The 17,155-nt window shown below is 37.3% G+C and overlaps 1 protein-coding gene across 1 annotated transcript in view; it reads right to left on the bottom strand.

The window, feature by feature from the left end:
* Nucleotides 1-901: 901 nt before the first annotated feature.
* The window catches only part of LOC148046244 (vomeronasal type-2 receptor 26-like), a 41,549-nt gene continuing 25,295 nt past the window's right edge, over nt 902-17,155 (bottom strand). Inside the window, exons 3-6 of the mRNA XM_087714607.1 lie at nt 13,755-14,570; nt 11,970-12,197; nt 4,613-4,739; nt 902-1,803 (exon numbers count right to left, since the gene is read on the bottom strand). Of these exons, the coding sequence (XP_087570733.1) occupies nt 902-1,803; nt 4,613-4,739; nt 11,970-12,197; nt 13,755-14,570 (2,073 nt within the window). The remainder of the gene's footprint in view (nt 1,804-4,612; nt 4,740-11,969; nt 12,198-13,754; nt 14,571-17,155) is intronic.

The raw sequence follows: 17,155 nt of genomic DNA, 5'->3' as shown, positions 1-17,155 counted from the left end.
TTTGGAGATTAGCAATTTTGAACAAACAACCATTACATTTTTATTTATATAGATTATTGGCTATTTCCAGTAGACCCTTAATGGTGCAAAAAAATATAAAAAATAAGGCATTAAATCAACAGACAGTCTGAGTTAGAACGTTCTAACAATGCTCTAACAAAATCCACTAAACAAAAAAAAATTAGTCAAATAACAAATATCAACCCAAAATCTTTCACAAGATCAAGTTTTCAAAGAACCCTAGGAGCGAGGATGCCATCATTAAGTTAGGAAGCATGCTGAGGGACAACAAGATAGACAGCATGCATCCTAGCTCCCACATGATAGCAATAATTAATGAAGGGGACATGGAACATACTAAGTCACCTGGAACACATTAGATGGACAGAAGCAATTGGGGACAAATAGTCACTCAGTTAGCCAGGCTCTATGCTATTTGACTCCTACTGGTTGTTGAAATAATTGATAATCTGCCCCTGCAGTCTGCACCTTTGATCTGGGTAGAAAAGGAACTACAGATGCAGCTTGGTCACCACTCTGGTTGAGTTCCATCTAGGTTTCATATCTCAAATTCTCATTTTGGTGAAGCTTGAGTATTTCCATGAACACAAATCTGACAGTACATGGTCTGTGGCAATTATCAGCTTTGGCCAATTATGCTATGTATCATATGGTAATCTGAAACCATAATCATTGAATGCATTGAGAAACCCTGCAGGGACTTCTCTGCCTGCAGATTGGTTGAAAACTTAGAATTTAAATTTAACAAGTGATTACAGTTTAATGTAAAAAGACACAGTCTAATGTATACACATCATACACAGAAAGATGGTTCCGAACATTCAGGTTCCCATGGTATACTAAAAGAGCAAAATATGGAAATAGGATTTTGTCTGTATTATTAAATGTTTCTCTTTATTAAATGTTCCTTGTTGTTTAGCTCTGGTTTAATAATAATTATATAACATTTGGGAAAATATATGCAGACTAGCAATCCAGCGCTGGAGGCCAAAATGGAGAAGACCTCCACAGCCACCATGTACTTGCCTTTGGTGCTTAGATAGGATGGAACAAAGGAGATCCACACACAGCAGAATATAAGCATACTGAATGTGAGACATTTGGCCTCATTGAAACTGCTGGGAAGATTTCGGGAGAAAAAAGCTACTGTGAAACTGGCAGCTGCCAGAAAACCCATGTAGCCTAGGACACAATAGAACATAGTCACTGAGCCTTCGTTGCACTGCAGTAGGATTGTCTCAATTTCTGAATGGGTGTCAACATCAGGGAAAGGGGGAAATGTGAACAGCCAGACCATGCAGATGCCTGCTTGGATCAGGGAACCAGAAAGAACAATGTAGGTGGCCAGTCTTGTTCCCACCCAATTCCTCATCCTTGATCCTGGCTTGGTGGCCATAAATGCCAGAACCACAGTGATGGTTTTTGCCAGCACAGAAGACACAGCCACTGAGAAGATGATGCCAAAGCTAATTTGTCGGAGGAGACATATTATATTGCCTGGTACAACAAGGAATTGCAGTGAGCAAAGGAAGCAGAGGAGGAGGGAGATAAGTAGAACATAAGAGAGATTTCGATTATTAGCCTTGACAATGGGAGTATGGTGACATTTCAAAAAAGTTTTGAGCACCACAATTGTGCAGAGAGAAAAGAAAAGTATCAGAATAACTAAACTTATTCCCATTGGTTCTTCATAGGACAAGAAAAATATTTTCCTTGGAGTACATGAATCTTGATTCTTATTTGGATATTGATCTTCTGGGCATTTCAGGCAATCATTCATGTCTAGAATTTAAATAAATAGATTTATACATGTTGTATAGTTATGCTACACTTGGTATCATTTACATGGGGAGGGGGGGTTCCTGGAACTGCACTCACTTTGACTTCCTGACTCTTTTATTTGGTATCTAAGGGAACACAGGAGAGTGTTGAATTTCTGTATTAATGGAAGAAATGTTACTAACGCATGACTTCATATCAATTGCTTGTGCTATTTTTTATTGCTATATCAATCTTCAGCAAGGGCTCCATCAAAGTATTATTTAAAATAATATCAATATAAATAAATGTTACAGGATTGTCTTCCTATCAGATGATTTAAGTTAATATTCTTTTTATATTGCTGAAGGAAAATGAGGAAAGATGTTCCTTATTCGTCTTACAAGAAAAATTTGAAACTTTCTGAAACCTATGGTCCAGATTTTCTGAAAGTCAGAATGATATATTTTTAAAATTAAAAAGTATAATCCCAATTTAAGAAAAATGGAATGCTTTACAGGTAATCCTCATTTAGTGACTGCCTCAAACAGCAATGATTAAAAAATGTTGTGAGTTATGATGACAAAAAATTGTGACAAATATTCACAATTTTTTGTCATCATCTCACAACATTGCCAAATGTCCATTTTTACAACTTTTACAACATTTTTATCTCAGTCATTTATTTGCCATCACATCCTTTGATCAGTGGTAGGATTCAATATTTTTTTACTACTGGTTCTGTGGATGTGGCATGTCTTGATGGGTGTATCTTGGTGGGCATGGCAGGGGGAGGATACTATAAAATGCCCATTCCCTACCCAATCCTGGAGGAAGGATACTGTAACATGTCCATTTTCACCCCATCCCAAGGCAAGGATACTGTAAAATCTCCATTTCCACCCCACTACAGGGGAAGGATACTGCAAAAATCCCCATTCTCTCCCCATCCCACTAATCTGCTTTCCAGCTCTGTTGTCCTGTGCAGGGCAACAGCAGAAAATGCAGTTGATCAGCTGGGATGTGGAAGGCAGCTAGTAGATTGGGGCAGAGCCAGCCAGAAGTGGTATTTGCTGGTTCTCCAAATTACTCAAAATTTCTACTACTGGTTCGCCAGCACCAGTCAGAACTAGCTGAATACCACCTCCGTCTTTGATGGGTATTATCCTGTGTCTGACCAAGGATAAGACTATTTTCTTTCTCCCATTGCAGAGTAGAGACATTCACTGAATTAGTATATTGGAACCCTCATATTGCTATATTTTGTTGCCAGACATTGACAAGACACTAACCAGTTTGTGACTCAATTCTCACAAGTATCAGTGTGTCAGGGACGTACTGTCAGGGGAGGCAGGGGAGGCAGAGCCTTACCACTGTTGTCATGAAAACAAAAAAAATGTAAAAGGAAAAAGGCAAGAGCTGAGGTCAGGCTGAGCTAGTTGCTGCCAGAGTCACCGTGGATGACTCTGCTTAGTGTTTAACTGTTTAAAAAAGCCTCTAAAAAAATACCCTCTACAGGAGGAGGCAGGAGAATGACGTGCCTCATCTAGTCTGGATTTAGGCATTTTATGATCATTCGAGCAGAGTTAAGCAGGGGTTAAAAGCCTAAAATTCCTGATGTAGGTGAGGCACGTCGTTCCCCTGCCTCCTCCTGTAGAGGGGGCTTTTTCAGAGGCTTTTTTAAACAGTTAAGCAGAGTCATCCACAGCAACTAGCTCAGCCTGACCTCAGCTCTTGCCTTTTTCCTTTTACATTTTTTTTCTTTTCATGATGACAGGCAAGAGCAGAGTTGAAATCCTCTCTGAAACAGTTGGAAAAGGTATGTGTGGGTCGAAGGGAGGGGGAGGAATTCAAACTTTATCCTCAAGTGTAGATCCCTCCCCAAGTGTAGTTTGATTGCAGGCAGAGCCACATTGCCTTTTAAAACACACACACACACACACACACACACCTCTGAATAAAACTATATAAGCCCAGCTTCACTGATTACAAGTTTGAAAAGGCAATGTCGCTCCGCCTGCAATCAAAGGCTCAGATCAACTCCAATCCAACTTCTGTGTGTTTGTTTGAGAGAGAGTGAGTGAGTGAAGGGGGTATGAGAGTTAGTCCAATCCAACTTCTCTGTGTGCATGTGTCTGTTTGAGAGAGGGGGGAAGGAGGGAGATAGAGAGGAAGGAGGGGGAGGGAGAAGAAAAAGAATGAAGGAGAAAAACAAATGCTGTTGCTTTAAATCGGAACTGAGCATGCCTGGCTGTGGAATTCTGGGAATTGAAGTCCACAAGTCTAAAAAAATTTGAAACCCACCACTGTGTCAGTGCCTCACCAGACATAAACCTCACTACACATCACTGCAGTGTGCTAGTCAAACAACCAACACTACTGTCTTTTTCTCAAAGTGTTTTCTCTATTGTGTGCCTGCAATCACTTCTATCACTTATCTCTAATGAATGTAAATACAATTGCTAATTATCTTCTTGATTGTTATTCCAGGTCTGGAACGAGTATTCCAAAGAGTGGGGGAGTGAAGGAAAAGCATTAAAGGTAATTCTAGTTTGCACTTTTGACAGTAATGAATGACAGTAATGACTTTGTGATCATTTTTCACATTTAAGGCCTGCCGAGAAAATGTAAAGTAAAATGAATTCATAAGCACAGTTGAGGTTTCACTGAGAATGAGCTTCACTTAATGTCTGGCCATTAAATGAAAATGACCTATACAGTATGTAATATAATTCAGTTCCTAGGCCTATATCTTCATTTTTTTGGATTTTCTTGCAGAACTATCAATCAGCTTGATTAAGAAAGTATCATCTTAGTTAATATTGTCTCTTACCCTTTTCGCTTGATATTTTCTCTTTGGGACATCGAAGGCAATCATAGCAGCAAAATGGCTTTTCTTCCTGCTTTTTCCTAAAATAACCAGGGAGGCAGCTCTCAGTACACGTGGAAATGGGCAGATTCTGCCCAATAAGGGAAAGAAGGAAAATGTTAGCATTTAGTCATATATTTGGGAAGAAAGTTGAAAAATCATCACCACTATTATACAAATAAAGAAAGCTAATGTAATAATTTGGATTTATTTTTAATCATCATAAAAACTACTCTGGCTTGATTTTTTTTTAGTTCTATCAATAATAAACAAATAAGAGATCAAAGCTTAATGCATATAAAGAGGATATATAATGTATTAATACAGATGGACTCGGAAACAGAATTAGTTAAAGATTGTATGATAAAGTGGGCTCAAAATATTGGGCTTCCGGGGCGGGACCTTGCAGATGGCGGCAGCTTAACGAGCTGCCCTCAGGTTTCTGGTGGCGTTATCTGCCTAAATACCTGGTAGATACCTCATTCTTCAGGCAAAGAAGAGTGAGAGAGAGATCCAGCTGATAAGAGCTTTTCTTTGAAGTTTGCAGCTTTTTTTTTTTGCTGCGAATGGAAGGGGGGGCCAACCAAAGGCTGAATCACATCTCTGTGCCAGAAACTCCGGCTGTATTTATTACGGCGCAAAGTAAGGATCCCCCCACTTAGGACAATTTTTGATATATTTATTTGAGATTAATACAAGCAGAGTCCGTACCTGAGAACCTTATCTGCCTTTAAAAAAAAAAAATCCTAGCTTCTTTTTACAAGAGCTTCCTTCATGCACGGGTTTTTTTTCCTTAAAAAATAAGCTCCTAAAATGGCGATTGTGCCACATTCCTAACTATCCGGCAAAAAACAGTGATAAAAAAGATCAAAGAAACAGCCAGCCAGCAATCTCTCACTAATTAGTTTCATTTCTCTGAAGAGCTTACAAGACTTTTTTCTTATCAACTTTTAAAAGTTTTAAAAGACTCCTTGTTAATATAGAGACATTCCAAACAGAGATGAATATGCTGAACTGTTTCGTTACAATGCTAATGTTTTGAAACCTGCTTTGTTACAATGCTCTTTTCTGAAATCTTTTGAAAAACCTCTAAGAACAAATAAAGGGGGGACTTAATACTTTCTTCCTCGTAGGCTACACAGCGGGCCAGTAGAGTTTGAATAATTGTTGAATAATTGTTTGAAGAAAAGATATAATGGCATCAAAATCAAATTCGGGGAGACCTCTTCTTAGGAGTACATCTCATACACTTGGCACAAAGTCGCAGCTTCCAACCTCTATGCCCCCTACTGGAGATCTGCTAACGAAAGAACTTTTTTTTGAAACCTTTAGAGAATTTAGAGAGCAGAATTCAAAAGCTTTCAGAGAATTCAGAGAGGAGATAGAAACTTAAAGCAGACTTATATGATAAGCTTGATACTAAGATTGCCAAAATAAATGATGATATGCTGGGACTTGTAACTATATTGACAGACTATGTTTCTGGAATGGAAGATAAGCTAGAGGTTCTCGAAGAAGCCAACACTAACTTGACTTCCAAAACTGAAGTGGTGCAACAAAAAGTTGAAAACGCTGAAAAACAAATTGTTATGATACAGTACACACAGATGGAGCTTGCATTAAGAGTCAGGGGGCTGCGCGAAGATAAACAGGAGAACTTGAAGCAGATTTTTTCAGAGGCTTTTAACCATCTGGTGGAAAGACCGGGGTCCAATTTTGACTGGCAGATCGAAAAAATTTATCGCGCTAACTCTTGGGTGGCAAAACAGAAGCAACTTCCCCGAGATGTAATTATATACTTTGCTACAAGAGAGTTCAGAAACATGATACTACAAGAGTCTTATAATACCAGGCTTCAAATTGGCGGACAGTGCTTGATTGTCTTGAAAGAAATACCAACCCAAATGCTAAGAGCCAGGAGAGATTATGCTTTTCTAGTGGAAGAACTCAGAAACCGTCAGATACAGTATAGATGGGATGTGCCATTTGATATTATAATTACATTTGATAAGCAAAAATATCTTCTCAACTCTGTATGGGAAGCCGGAGATTTTTATCACAAGACCCTGAAGGTGGGACACCCTGAACCATCTGGATCTGGAGAAAGACCACGAGAAGGACAAGATAAACAGCAAATCACACAACTACCAGACAAAAAGCACCATTTCCTCCTTCCGGAAGGGCAAGGGGTCAGGGAACAAAGATCTAGCCGTATGACTACCAGACGAATGGGAAAACAAGGTACATTGCAACAACCTCAATAACCACCGGCCATTGACCAAGGAGTTGTGGTCTGAACTCTTTACAGAAGAGAAAGAAAATATTTCACTATCTCAAACAGTTCAAGAACGATATAATTTGCCTGCAAGAAATTCATATCAAATCAACTGATCAAAATATTTGTTCAACCCCGAACTTGGTCAATATTTTGTGACCTCTGCCACGGAAAAGAAAAATGGTATAGTTGTATACTTAAGAAAAGACATTAAGGCTAAACTAATTGAAGCAGATCCCTTTGGAAGATATATCGCATTAGACCTAATTCTAGAAGGGAAAAAGACTTGATGGACGACTTCGAATTGAGAAATGTTTGGCGAGAAAGAAACGCAGAGGCATATGACTTTACCCTTTTTTCTGATAGACATCAATCCCTTTCAAGGATTGATTTTATACAAATTACTAATGATTTATTTTCTAGGGTGAAGAAGAAAGATTGCGGCGAGGGTCCTTTCGGACCATAACCCAGTTTGGACGGAATTGGGAAGGGTAGTGCAGGCAAGAAGGTCTTGGAGGTCGAATGAGAGTTTATTTAGATATGAAAAGTATATTAATGATTGTAAAAAGTTGCTATCTGAATACTTTGTTCTGAATACGAATAAGGGTACATTCATGGAATTTGTAGGGGATACAAGTAAAGCGTATATGAGAGGAGTACTGATGAATATAAACAAAATACATAGACATAATCAAGGACAAAAATGAAAAGAATGGGAAGAGGAAATTAAAAGAAAAATTTGAAATGTATCCAAATTGTGTTATAGAGGGAAGGAGGTATTTTAACAGGAGGAGATTTAAAAGGCATTCCAGGAATTTTTTACAGAATTGTACAAAGGGGATAAAATTAAGGGTTTAGATATAGACAGATACTTAGATAAAGAGATAATACCCCTGGTTAGAGAAGAGTACAGGCAAAAGTTGAACCAACCAATAACCTCTGGGGAAATCCTGCAGGTAATCAAACAACTAAGATTAGGAATAATGTAAACTGCTTAAAGTTTGTGTAACGGCAAGAAGCTGAGTTCAACATAGAGACTTTACTGACTTTTTTTCTTTTTTCTTTTTTTTTAATTTCCTTGGTTTTAATATACTTTAGACTGTGTTTGATAAAAAGCTATACCGTGTACGGGCTCTGGGAAGTTGGGGGGGGGAAGGGAGATGGGGTCCTAGGGGGAGGGGGGAGGGGGAAATATAGTATGTGCTAGATTTTAAAGTAACATGATTGCACTTGTATATTGTTGCTTTTTTAATTCTAGTGTAAAAATAGGAAGCTGAATATATTGATAGATAGTAGAAATACACCAAAGGGAGGAGCAGAAGGAAAGAAGAAAGAGGGGTGGAGAGGGTGGGAGAGAGGATCGGAGAGAGGGTGAGATGGAAGGGAGGGAGTGTATTGGGAGAGAGGAGTGATAGAGGGGGAGGGAAAGTAGGGTAGTAGGGTAGAGGGGAATGTTGTAGGGGAGAAAGGAAAGTTGGAGGGGGGTGAAAGAAAGGGTGTATGGAGGGTTGAAGTGGTATATTGGGTTTGTATTTTGGGGAGTATTGTTGACAAGGATGGCTGTGTTTATTGCTCAATGTTATATGGCCCCGGTTATGCACAGTATATATGTGACTGTATGAAATGAAAATGAAAATAAAACATATTTACAGGGAAAAAAAGTGGGCTCAAAATATTGAAAAACCAATAATGTTGGATACATGAGAAAGAATCTGGGTAAGAAATGTGAAATTTACACAAGCTCAAAACCTGAGAGAAAATTTTTAAAAGATGTTCTATAGATGGCATTTAGATCCTAAAAAGCTGGCTTCTATGTATCCGAATTACAACCTAAATATTGGAGATGTGGTTCTCTTGATGCTACATATTTTCATTTATGGTGGAACTGCCAAAAGGTTAAGACATTTTGGATAAAAATATGGTGGATTATGCAAAATACCTTTAAAAGAAGGATAAAGTTTACTCCTCAGTTATTTTTACTAGGTATAAGTACTGACTTTACAGTGGTAGAGACTAACTTGATTCTGCACCTAATAACGGCAGCAAGACTGTTGGTGGCGCAATACTGGAAGAAGGAAGATTTGCCTACAACTCAAGAATGGACATTGAAAGTTACAAATTCAGCTGAGATGGCTAAAATATTGGCATATCTTAAAGAACATTCAAATGAGAGATATAAACGAGACTGGAAAAAATGGATTGACTATATACAAAACAAATATGGGACTAAGAAATTCCAGATAGCCTATGCTTAAGATTAGGAATGATTTAAACTGTTCAAAGTTAGCGTAGCAAGAAGAAGCTAAGATCAATGTAGAGATGTTATTAATCCGTTTTTTTCATTTCTTTTTTCTCAATATATTTTAGACTGTGTTTGTTAAAAATCTATACCGTGTACGGGCTCTGGGAAGTCAGGGGGGGAGGGAGGTGGGGGGAGGGAGGGATATATACTAGGTTAGATACAATGTGTTAGATTTCAATGTAATGCGACTTCACATGTATACTGCTTTTCTTTAATTTCTCTGTAAAAATAGGATAAGTTAAGTACATTGACATATAGTGGAAATATACCAAGGGGAGGAGGAGTGGGATAGAAGAAAGATGGGTAGAGAGCGCGGGAGAGAGGATGGGAGGGAGGGTGAGAAGGAAGGGAGGGAGTGGATCGGGAGAGAGGAGTGGTAGAGGGGGAGGGGAAGTAGGGTAGAGGGGGATGATGGAGGGAAGATAGAAAGTTGGAGGTGGGTGGAAGAAAGAGGTGTACTGAGAGTGAAAGAGGTATATTGAGTTTCTATTTTTTGAGGTATTGTTGACAAGAGGAATTACTGCGATTATTGTTTAATGTTGTATGGCTCCGGCTATGCACAGTATATATGTGAGTGTATGAAAATGAAAAAATGGAAAATAAAAACCTTTTTCAGAAAGAAAAAAATATATATATTAACTTTGTTTTTTCTAAAATGATAGATATTATATGTTATGATCAAACCACTCCCCAGTGGAACTCAGCAAAACCGTAGATTGTTTTTAAAGACGGAGAAAGGTATCCACTTTTATTGTTAAATAACACAGATATTTTAAATAAAATTAAAAAATAAAATATTTTCAAATTTATTTAAATAAGATAAGAATCTAATACAATAATCTAGGATACATCTGAAAGAGATATGGAAGAAGGTGATGATTCTAGAGGTAAAAGATCTCATATTGAAAAGATATGACACATGTGTAAATCTTCAGATGTAGAGAGTAACAATAGACAACCAATAAATTTATAGGCAATTAGGCAATTATGAGCAATGCAAACTATTTTCACAACTCAGATTTTCAGGTAGGAATTCTGTGTTATTAGCCAACAAAAGGAATAATTAGACTTTTTCTCTTTAATGTCTAATGAAAAGTAAAATTTGTAGTACTGAAGAAATAATTTTATGTTTTAAGATTTTAGATAATTAATAGAGAAATGGATGGATAAATAGGACAATAACTGCTTCAATATTTAAAGAGTTTATATTTAACTTTGTTGATAAATTTAAATAAGTAAATTTTAACTAGCATTTTTTAATACAAAACTTGCACTCAGAAAGAATCTGGAAGCAGTGCAGCTGCCATAACTGAAATGCTACTTGAACAAACATGAACCATTACTATGTGCACATTGGCATTCTGGACAAGTTGGAAGTTTCAGTGGCAATCCCATGTAGAGCATATTGCAGTAATTCAGACAGGAGAAGACCAAGGTATGAGTGACTGTGAGCAAGGCTTCCCAGTTCAGGAAATGTGCAAGTGGTATAGCAGGTGAATCTGTGCAAAGACCACTTTGAGCAGGAATCATGAGTCCAGGATGACTCCCAAACTGTGCATCAGCTCAGCCTAGGAAGTGCTACCTCAACCAGAGTTAAACATGAAGAATCATCTGGTCTTAGGGGGTTAGGGCAGTGATGGTGAACCTTTTTGGCAGTGAGTGCCCAAACGGAAATGTGCATGCATGTGCGTGCACCAGAACACCGGAAACCCAAAGACCAGCTCGCTGTTGCACACATATCTGGTTTTTTGGCCATTTTCAGGCCATTCTTTGGTCCATTTTCTGTTTTTGGCCCAGAAAAAAGCCCAGAAATAGCCTGGGTTTTGGGGCATTTTTCAGGCCATTTTGCAGCACCTGCAAAGACCAGCTGGCCAGTGGCATGTGCATGCCAGAAACCAGAAGAGCAGCTTGCAAAGCAGAAGAGGGCTCTGTGTGCCACCTCTGGTACACATGCCATAGGTTTGCCATCACATGGTTAGGGTATCATCAGCATATTGATGATAACAAACTCCATACTGACTGGCAACATCATGTAGAAGTTGAAAATAAGTGGTGAAAGGCTTGAGTTCTGACCTACCCCACATTACAGGGCTTACAACTCGACTCTCCTACCAACATTGACTAGAATGGACCATGGAGGAGAACCACATAACACAGTGAATGCCTTGCATTTCCAAACCCTGAATGATATCATGGTCGATGATATTGAAAATATCTGACAGGTCAGGAAGGCAAGAACCAATGCTGTTATGGAACTGTGTCCTGGCATGAAGTCAAAGTGAATTCTGAATTCTTATTCTTAACAATAACCTAGAATAGCCCCTGAAGTTTTCTTTGTAATATTTTACAATGGTTGAGCCATTGCCTTCTTCTTAGGGCTCAGCAATAATGATTGATCCAAAGTCACTTAGTTGGCTTCTTGCCTAAGACATGACTATAGTCTTGTATTTTTACCATTGCTCTTCACTAGCCTTCAACCTTTAAAACAATATTGGTGTAAATAGTTTACATATCTTTCATGTCTTTTTTAGCTTGTAAACAAAAGCCTGTTTTTAAGCTTTTTAGGCTTGGAAAAACAATATTAATTTAAGTAATTCATTGGTTATTATTGATTTTCAGAAATTTTGAATGTTTATCTTGCTGACAATTCCTCTTGATATTGCATATTATTTTTATGTTATGTGATGTCATGCTATTTTTGGATATCAATCTTTTAAACAAAATCATCTATATTCAGAACATACTTGGTTGAAAGTGCTGGGCCAAGTGATGGCTTCCTCATGAATGGAGAACTTTTGGTCTTCAGCAGCCCAGGGGTCCAGCTTCCCAACTTTCACTCGATGAAAGGACTGGTTGGGGAATATGACCCAGTTCTCCATATCCAGTTTTGTAATCAGTTTTCTATTCTCATCAAAGGAAATTTCATCCCCAATACTGTTATTAAATGAGACTCTTTCCAAAAAGAAATGAAGCTGAAAAATGTCAAAAAGCATGCTTAATATATAGAACTATGTGATAACATATTAATCTTTTTACTTGAACCATTTAAATATGTGGCAGACTGTAATTAAAAATAATTCAGCCCCAGAAAACCATACAAATATTAATATACAAATATATAACATTTAGTTAGTTGGTTTTAAGTAATAAATATATTTAAGCTTGCATTATATTTGCAAGAACTTTCTGAAGTTTCTCCTCTGCTATTGTTAAAGACAAACTGATCAGAGAGTACCAAATCATTTTCATACCTAAAAGAAATCTATTTAATTTAAATCTTGTACAGAAATAAATTGCCTGAACAGGTTGAACTGATTTTTCAAAATGTAAAAATTATCTATCTGCCATGGATGCAAATTTAAGTTATTTGTTTTTTCTATATAAGAGAACAGAGATTGTATAAAATCCTGCAGATGTATTATGAGCAAGTGGCTACTCTGGGCTTCAGACAGGGATTAAAAAATAAAGAGACTGATAATTAGTCAGTCTCTCTCTCTCTCTCTCTCTGTCTCTCTCTCTCTCTCTCTCTCTCTCTCTCTCCCCCTCCCTCCCTCCCTCCCTCTCTTGGTTGACTGCACAAAGTTTCCTTCTGAGACTTTTTTGCTAAATTGTCTTACTTGAGAACAGCTTCTAGAAATTTTACAGCTATAGAATCTATCTGAGAAACACAATGAAACAAATTTGCTGCCAGCATACTTTTTGCTTCTCTGGCCTTATTCTCTACACAATCTACTTCAAACAATCCATTAAGATGGCTGTCAACTGCATCTATTGACGCTCATCCTATTTATGACTGTCTTTTCTTGTTGTTCAGAGCAGAAATACAATTTGGAGGCAGGCTGATTATTCTATTGTCTCTACCATGATTAGTCTTCTGAGGACAATGAGCAAGTTCTCATCTATATCACATTTCTACAAAACCTTCTGGAAATAACTTTACAGAAATTAAAAGATCTTTTGCTCCACCGTTTATAGTATCTAAAGTGATTGGAACTCATTATTCATGAGTCTTTATTTATTTAGAAGTAAAGTAATGCCTTATGGTCTCAGAAACATTTCCATCTTGAAAGATGAAAAAAAAACTTTTTACTTCTTCCAGCTTCTACACAGAGTAAAACCTTCACATTGTATTCAATATTTTTGACATATCCCTGTTGATTGAAATGCTTCTGAGAATATTTATTTAAGCAAGACTTAATTTAAGCAAGTAGCTCTTGTTGTTTTGAAAGGAATAAAGCTTATTCCAGGCCTTAGTTCCTGTATGTGTTGGTTGCCATGGGGGTGGGAATGTGTGGTGAGAATGTAAAGCATAAAGCCTAATACTTAACTAGAGTAAATGAGTCAGGAGGTATGAAAAAAGTTCATTAAGATTATACAACTCCACCAAAAGGTGAGAAAGAGATAACAAATAAACCTGGAAGTTCTCACTAATATTCCATCTAATTCTGATTGCTCAGGAGGCTGTGAGATACTAGTGAATCAGTTCAAGTTATATCCATTCCAACATAATTGATTATTCATCAAATTACCTGCCATGGTTGGAGATCCTTTAGATTTAGTTTTTTGCTATTCAACTTTCTTCTCTGTGGTTGGCCAAATGTCATGGCATGTAGAGCATATGCCATAGCATACACTGTATTGTATATACTGTAACTATGACTGGTCATCCTCATTTCAAAAAAAGTCCCAGGAAGGCTATCCAGTTTCTCCTTCCCTGTACAGACATCCTCAGTTTCCTCATTCTCAGATGGATTTGGGACTGCACAGCCAAATGCTTGTTCCCACACATTTTTGACAAAACCATCCCCTTTGTAGGAGAAATGGTTTCTTGTCTGGAGAAAGTGTTGGAAACCTGGAATTTCATTTGAGTATGTTGCAAAGGTCAAAGCACCATGGAAGACTTCGACATCCCAGCTTTTTTGGTAAAAGAATGATGCAAGACCCTTTTGAGAAGCCACGATCCACACCTTACCTTTCGGCTTTATAGAAACTATTTCCATTTCAGGTAGACGTAACAACCATCTCACATTTAAAAGATTCTCATCATCAAGTATTACAGCATTGGCTTTGCTTTTAATAAGAAGGTGAAAGGTTTCAACAAGCCATTTCAGATTATCAAAAAAATTGTTGATGTAAAGTGGTTTGAATTTTTTAAAGAAGGCAATGCAGATGCCATGGAGATAAAACTTTGAATACGTTAGATTACCAGATATTGAGCCAAGTACCCCAACCCAAGTCCACCTGAAATGCGCAAGTAGTTGAATAATTGCCCTGTAATAAAGTTCTTCACCTGGAACCATGTGGTAATAGAAAGGGCTTTCATTTGAAGAAGAGCCAGTTGAGAACTAGGAAATGAAATGAAAATTAAATATATAAAGAAAAAAAGAAAAGCTACTGTCTGTTTTGAGTGGATAAGATTGACAAAGCAAAATATGTATCCACTTTAAGTTTAGTGTTCTGAAATACATTATCATATGGTTTCACATAATTTCTATGTGGATGATATTAATGAGTTTATTGTGGGATGGATGATCCTTATGTTCTCTTTCAAAACTATAATCTTATCATCTAGTCGTAACTAGTCATAACTTATAAAGTCCTTCATGGTATTGGACCTGGGTACTTGAGAGACCGCCTGCTGCCAATTACCTCCCACAGACCCGTTAGATCGCACAGGGTCGGCCTCCTCCAGTTTCCGTCTACCAGCCAATGCCATCTGGCTACCACCCAGGGGAGGGCCTTCTCTGTTGCAGCTCTGGCCCTTTGGAATGAACTCCCCGCGGAGATTCAGACCATCACCCCTCTCCAGGACTTCTGGAAAGCCGTCAAAACCTGGCTGTGCCAGCAGGCCTGGGGTTGATGAGTTCCCCTCCCCTCTCGACTTGTATGGCTGTATGACTCTTGTGTATTTTAATTACGTGTATTGTGTTTGTATCTCCTTTCCCCTTTTGAGTTGTTCGCCGCCCTGAGTCCCTCCCAGAGAAGGGCAGCATACAAATAAATTAAATCTTAAATCTGAATTCATCCCCTGAATTTACCTCCATAAAGAATCCCTACTTTGGCTTATTTTTTACATATGTACATCCGTCCTTCCTTCCTTCTTTCCTTCCTTCCTTCCTTCCTTCCTTCCTTCCTTCTTTCCTTCCTTCCTTCCTTCCTTCCTTCCTTCCTTCCTTCCCAGCCAACTGCTATACTGCATAGCAAGAATAGTCCTGTCACTTCCTCTTCAAGTATCTAATCAGCTCAAGTTAAGATAAGATATTGGAGGAAAGAGACAAAACATCAAGTAGGAATTACTCTATTTTTATTCAAATGTATGATTCGCCAATATTTAGAGTTTGAATATCTCTTCTTGTTCATTTCTCACAACAACCTTCTCCTTGATTGAATAGCATATTCTTTGTTAACATCCATTATGATGATCCCAGCTTCAAAGAAATATTATAAGTAAACTTTGGATAAAGATTAATAAGATCCCGTTGCTTCTTTTCAACCATGTTTGCTCATTGGATAACTTTTGGCCAGTCCCACTTTCTTAACTTAACTAACTCATCACATAGTTATAGATATATTTATATACAGTCCTCACTTATTGACTGTCTCATTTAGCCACTGTTTGGCATTCTAGCAGTTGTGGGGGGCAGGTTTTTCTGTGAATCATTGCATTTAACAATATCACAGTGGCCTGCAGTCATATGGGGAACTTCAAAACCAGTGCATATTTATGACCATCATAGCAACAAAGGTCACCTAATTATCATTTCACAAAGTTAACTAGATTTAATGGAGAACACAGATATGAAATCCTAAGCAATAATCATAACATGAAATGTCATCTTTCTGGTGATTCACTTATGATGAAAGTAGAGCTGAGGTTGTAAGTCTGGCATGATCAAGTCAGCAGCTCTGGAATTTAGTAATAAAGTGCCATTCCCAATTATTGTCAATAAATGATGACTAGCTCTAGGAGAAGAAAGTACTAGCCATGCCTCTTTGATCACTAAATAAAAGCAAAATATAAATCTAATGACATCATAAAATATAAATAAATAAAATTCATAAACATTATATAGGTTTTTTTCCCAGCACATCAGCAACATGTAATTTGTAATGATCATTTATGGCTAATCTTTGAAGCGCAAAGATATATTATTTTATTTTATGATATATTATATATCTTTACTTAAAAATGCATAAATATTCAGGACAGTTAATTATATCCAATTGTCTTGTCTTCCACTACAATCTGAAAAGAAAAATCCAATTCGTTTTACCTGTGAGATTTTGTAAGTGTTTAAAATATCTATCAAAGAGATTTCAGGATCAATTGTCCCAACAACTGATGTGAGTTTGTTCAGGATGCCACATTTGTAATTTGGAACAAACATGTTTTGGCTGGAGAAAAAATACATTGTGGCATGATAGCCAGCAGATCTATCACAGATTCTGAAGCCCAGGGTAAGATTAGGTAACAGTTGGTGATCTTCATTGATCATCTTCACAGCAAATATCATAGTCAAAATATGCTGATAATATTTAGTCATGACTCTGCAAACAGAATTAGATACTGTATCAAATAGAATTCTGTAACCAAAAAGGGCAATATGGCTATTACTCCTATTGGAAGAAACCAATAATTATTTTTTATGTTATCTGATTAATAGATTTAGCTCCATTAAAATGATTTCAGAAAGTAGTAGTCATCACTTCACACTATGTTGTTACTACCTATAAAAAGGGCAGAAATATATTTGAGAGGAATAATCACAAGCTTTTAAAAAATATATATTTGCTGTTTGTAATGAATTCTAATGATGTAAAACTGACCAGAATAATTATCAACCATGTAACATGGATGTTAGCACTGCATAATTGGGAAATAAAATTGGATTAATTATTTTTTTCTTACACTTGAAATGGCTCCTTTTAA

Source organism: Thamnophis sirtalis, unplaced genomic scaffold, assembly GCF_051295495.1.
Source record: "Thamnophis sirtalis isolate CommonGarterSnake01/CBP01778 unplaced genomic scaffold, rThaSir2_p1.2 scaffold_4, whole genome shotgun sequence".
NCBI lineage: Eukaryota > Metazoa > Chordata > Lepidosauria > Squamata > Natricidae > Thamnophis > Thamnophis sirtalis.
This window is presented reverse-complemented; position numbering and strand designations above follow the sequence as displayed.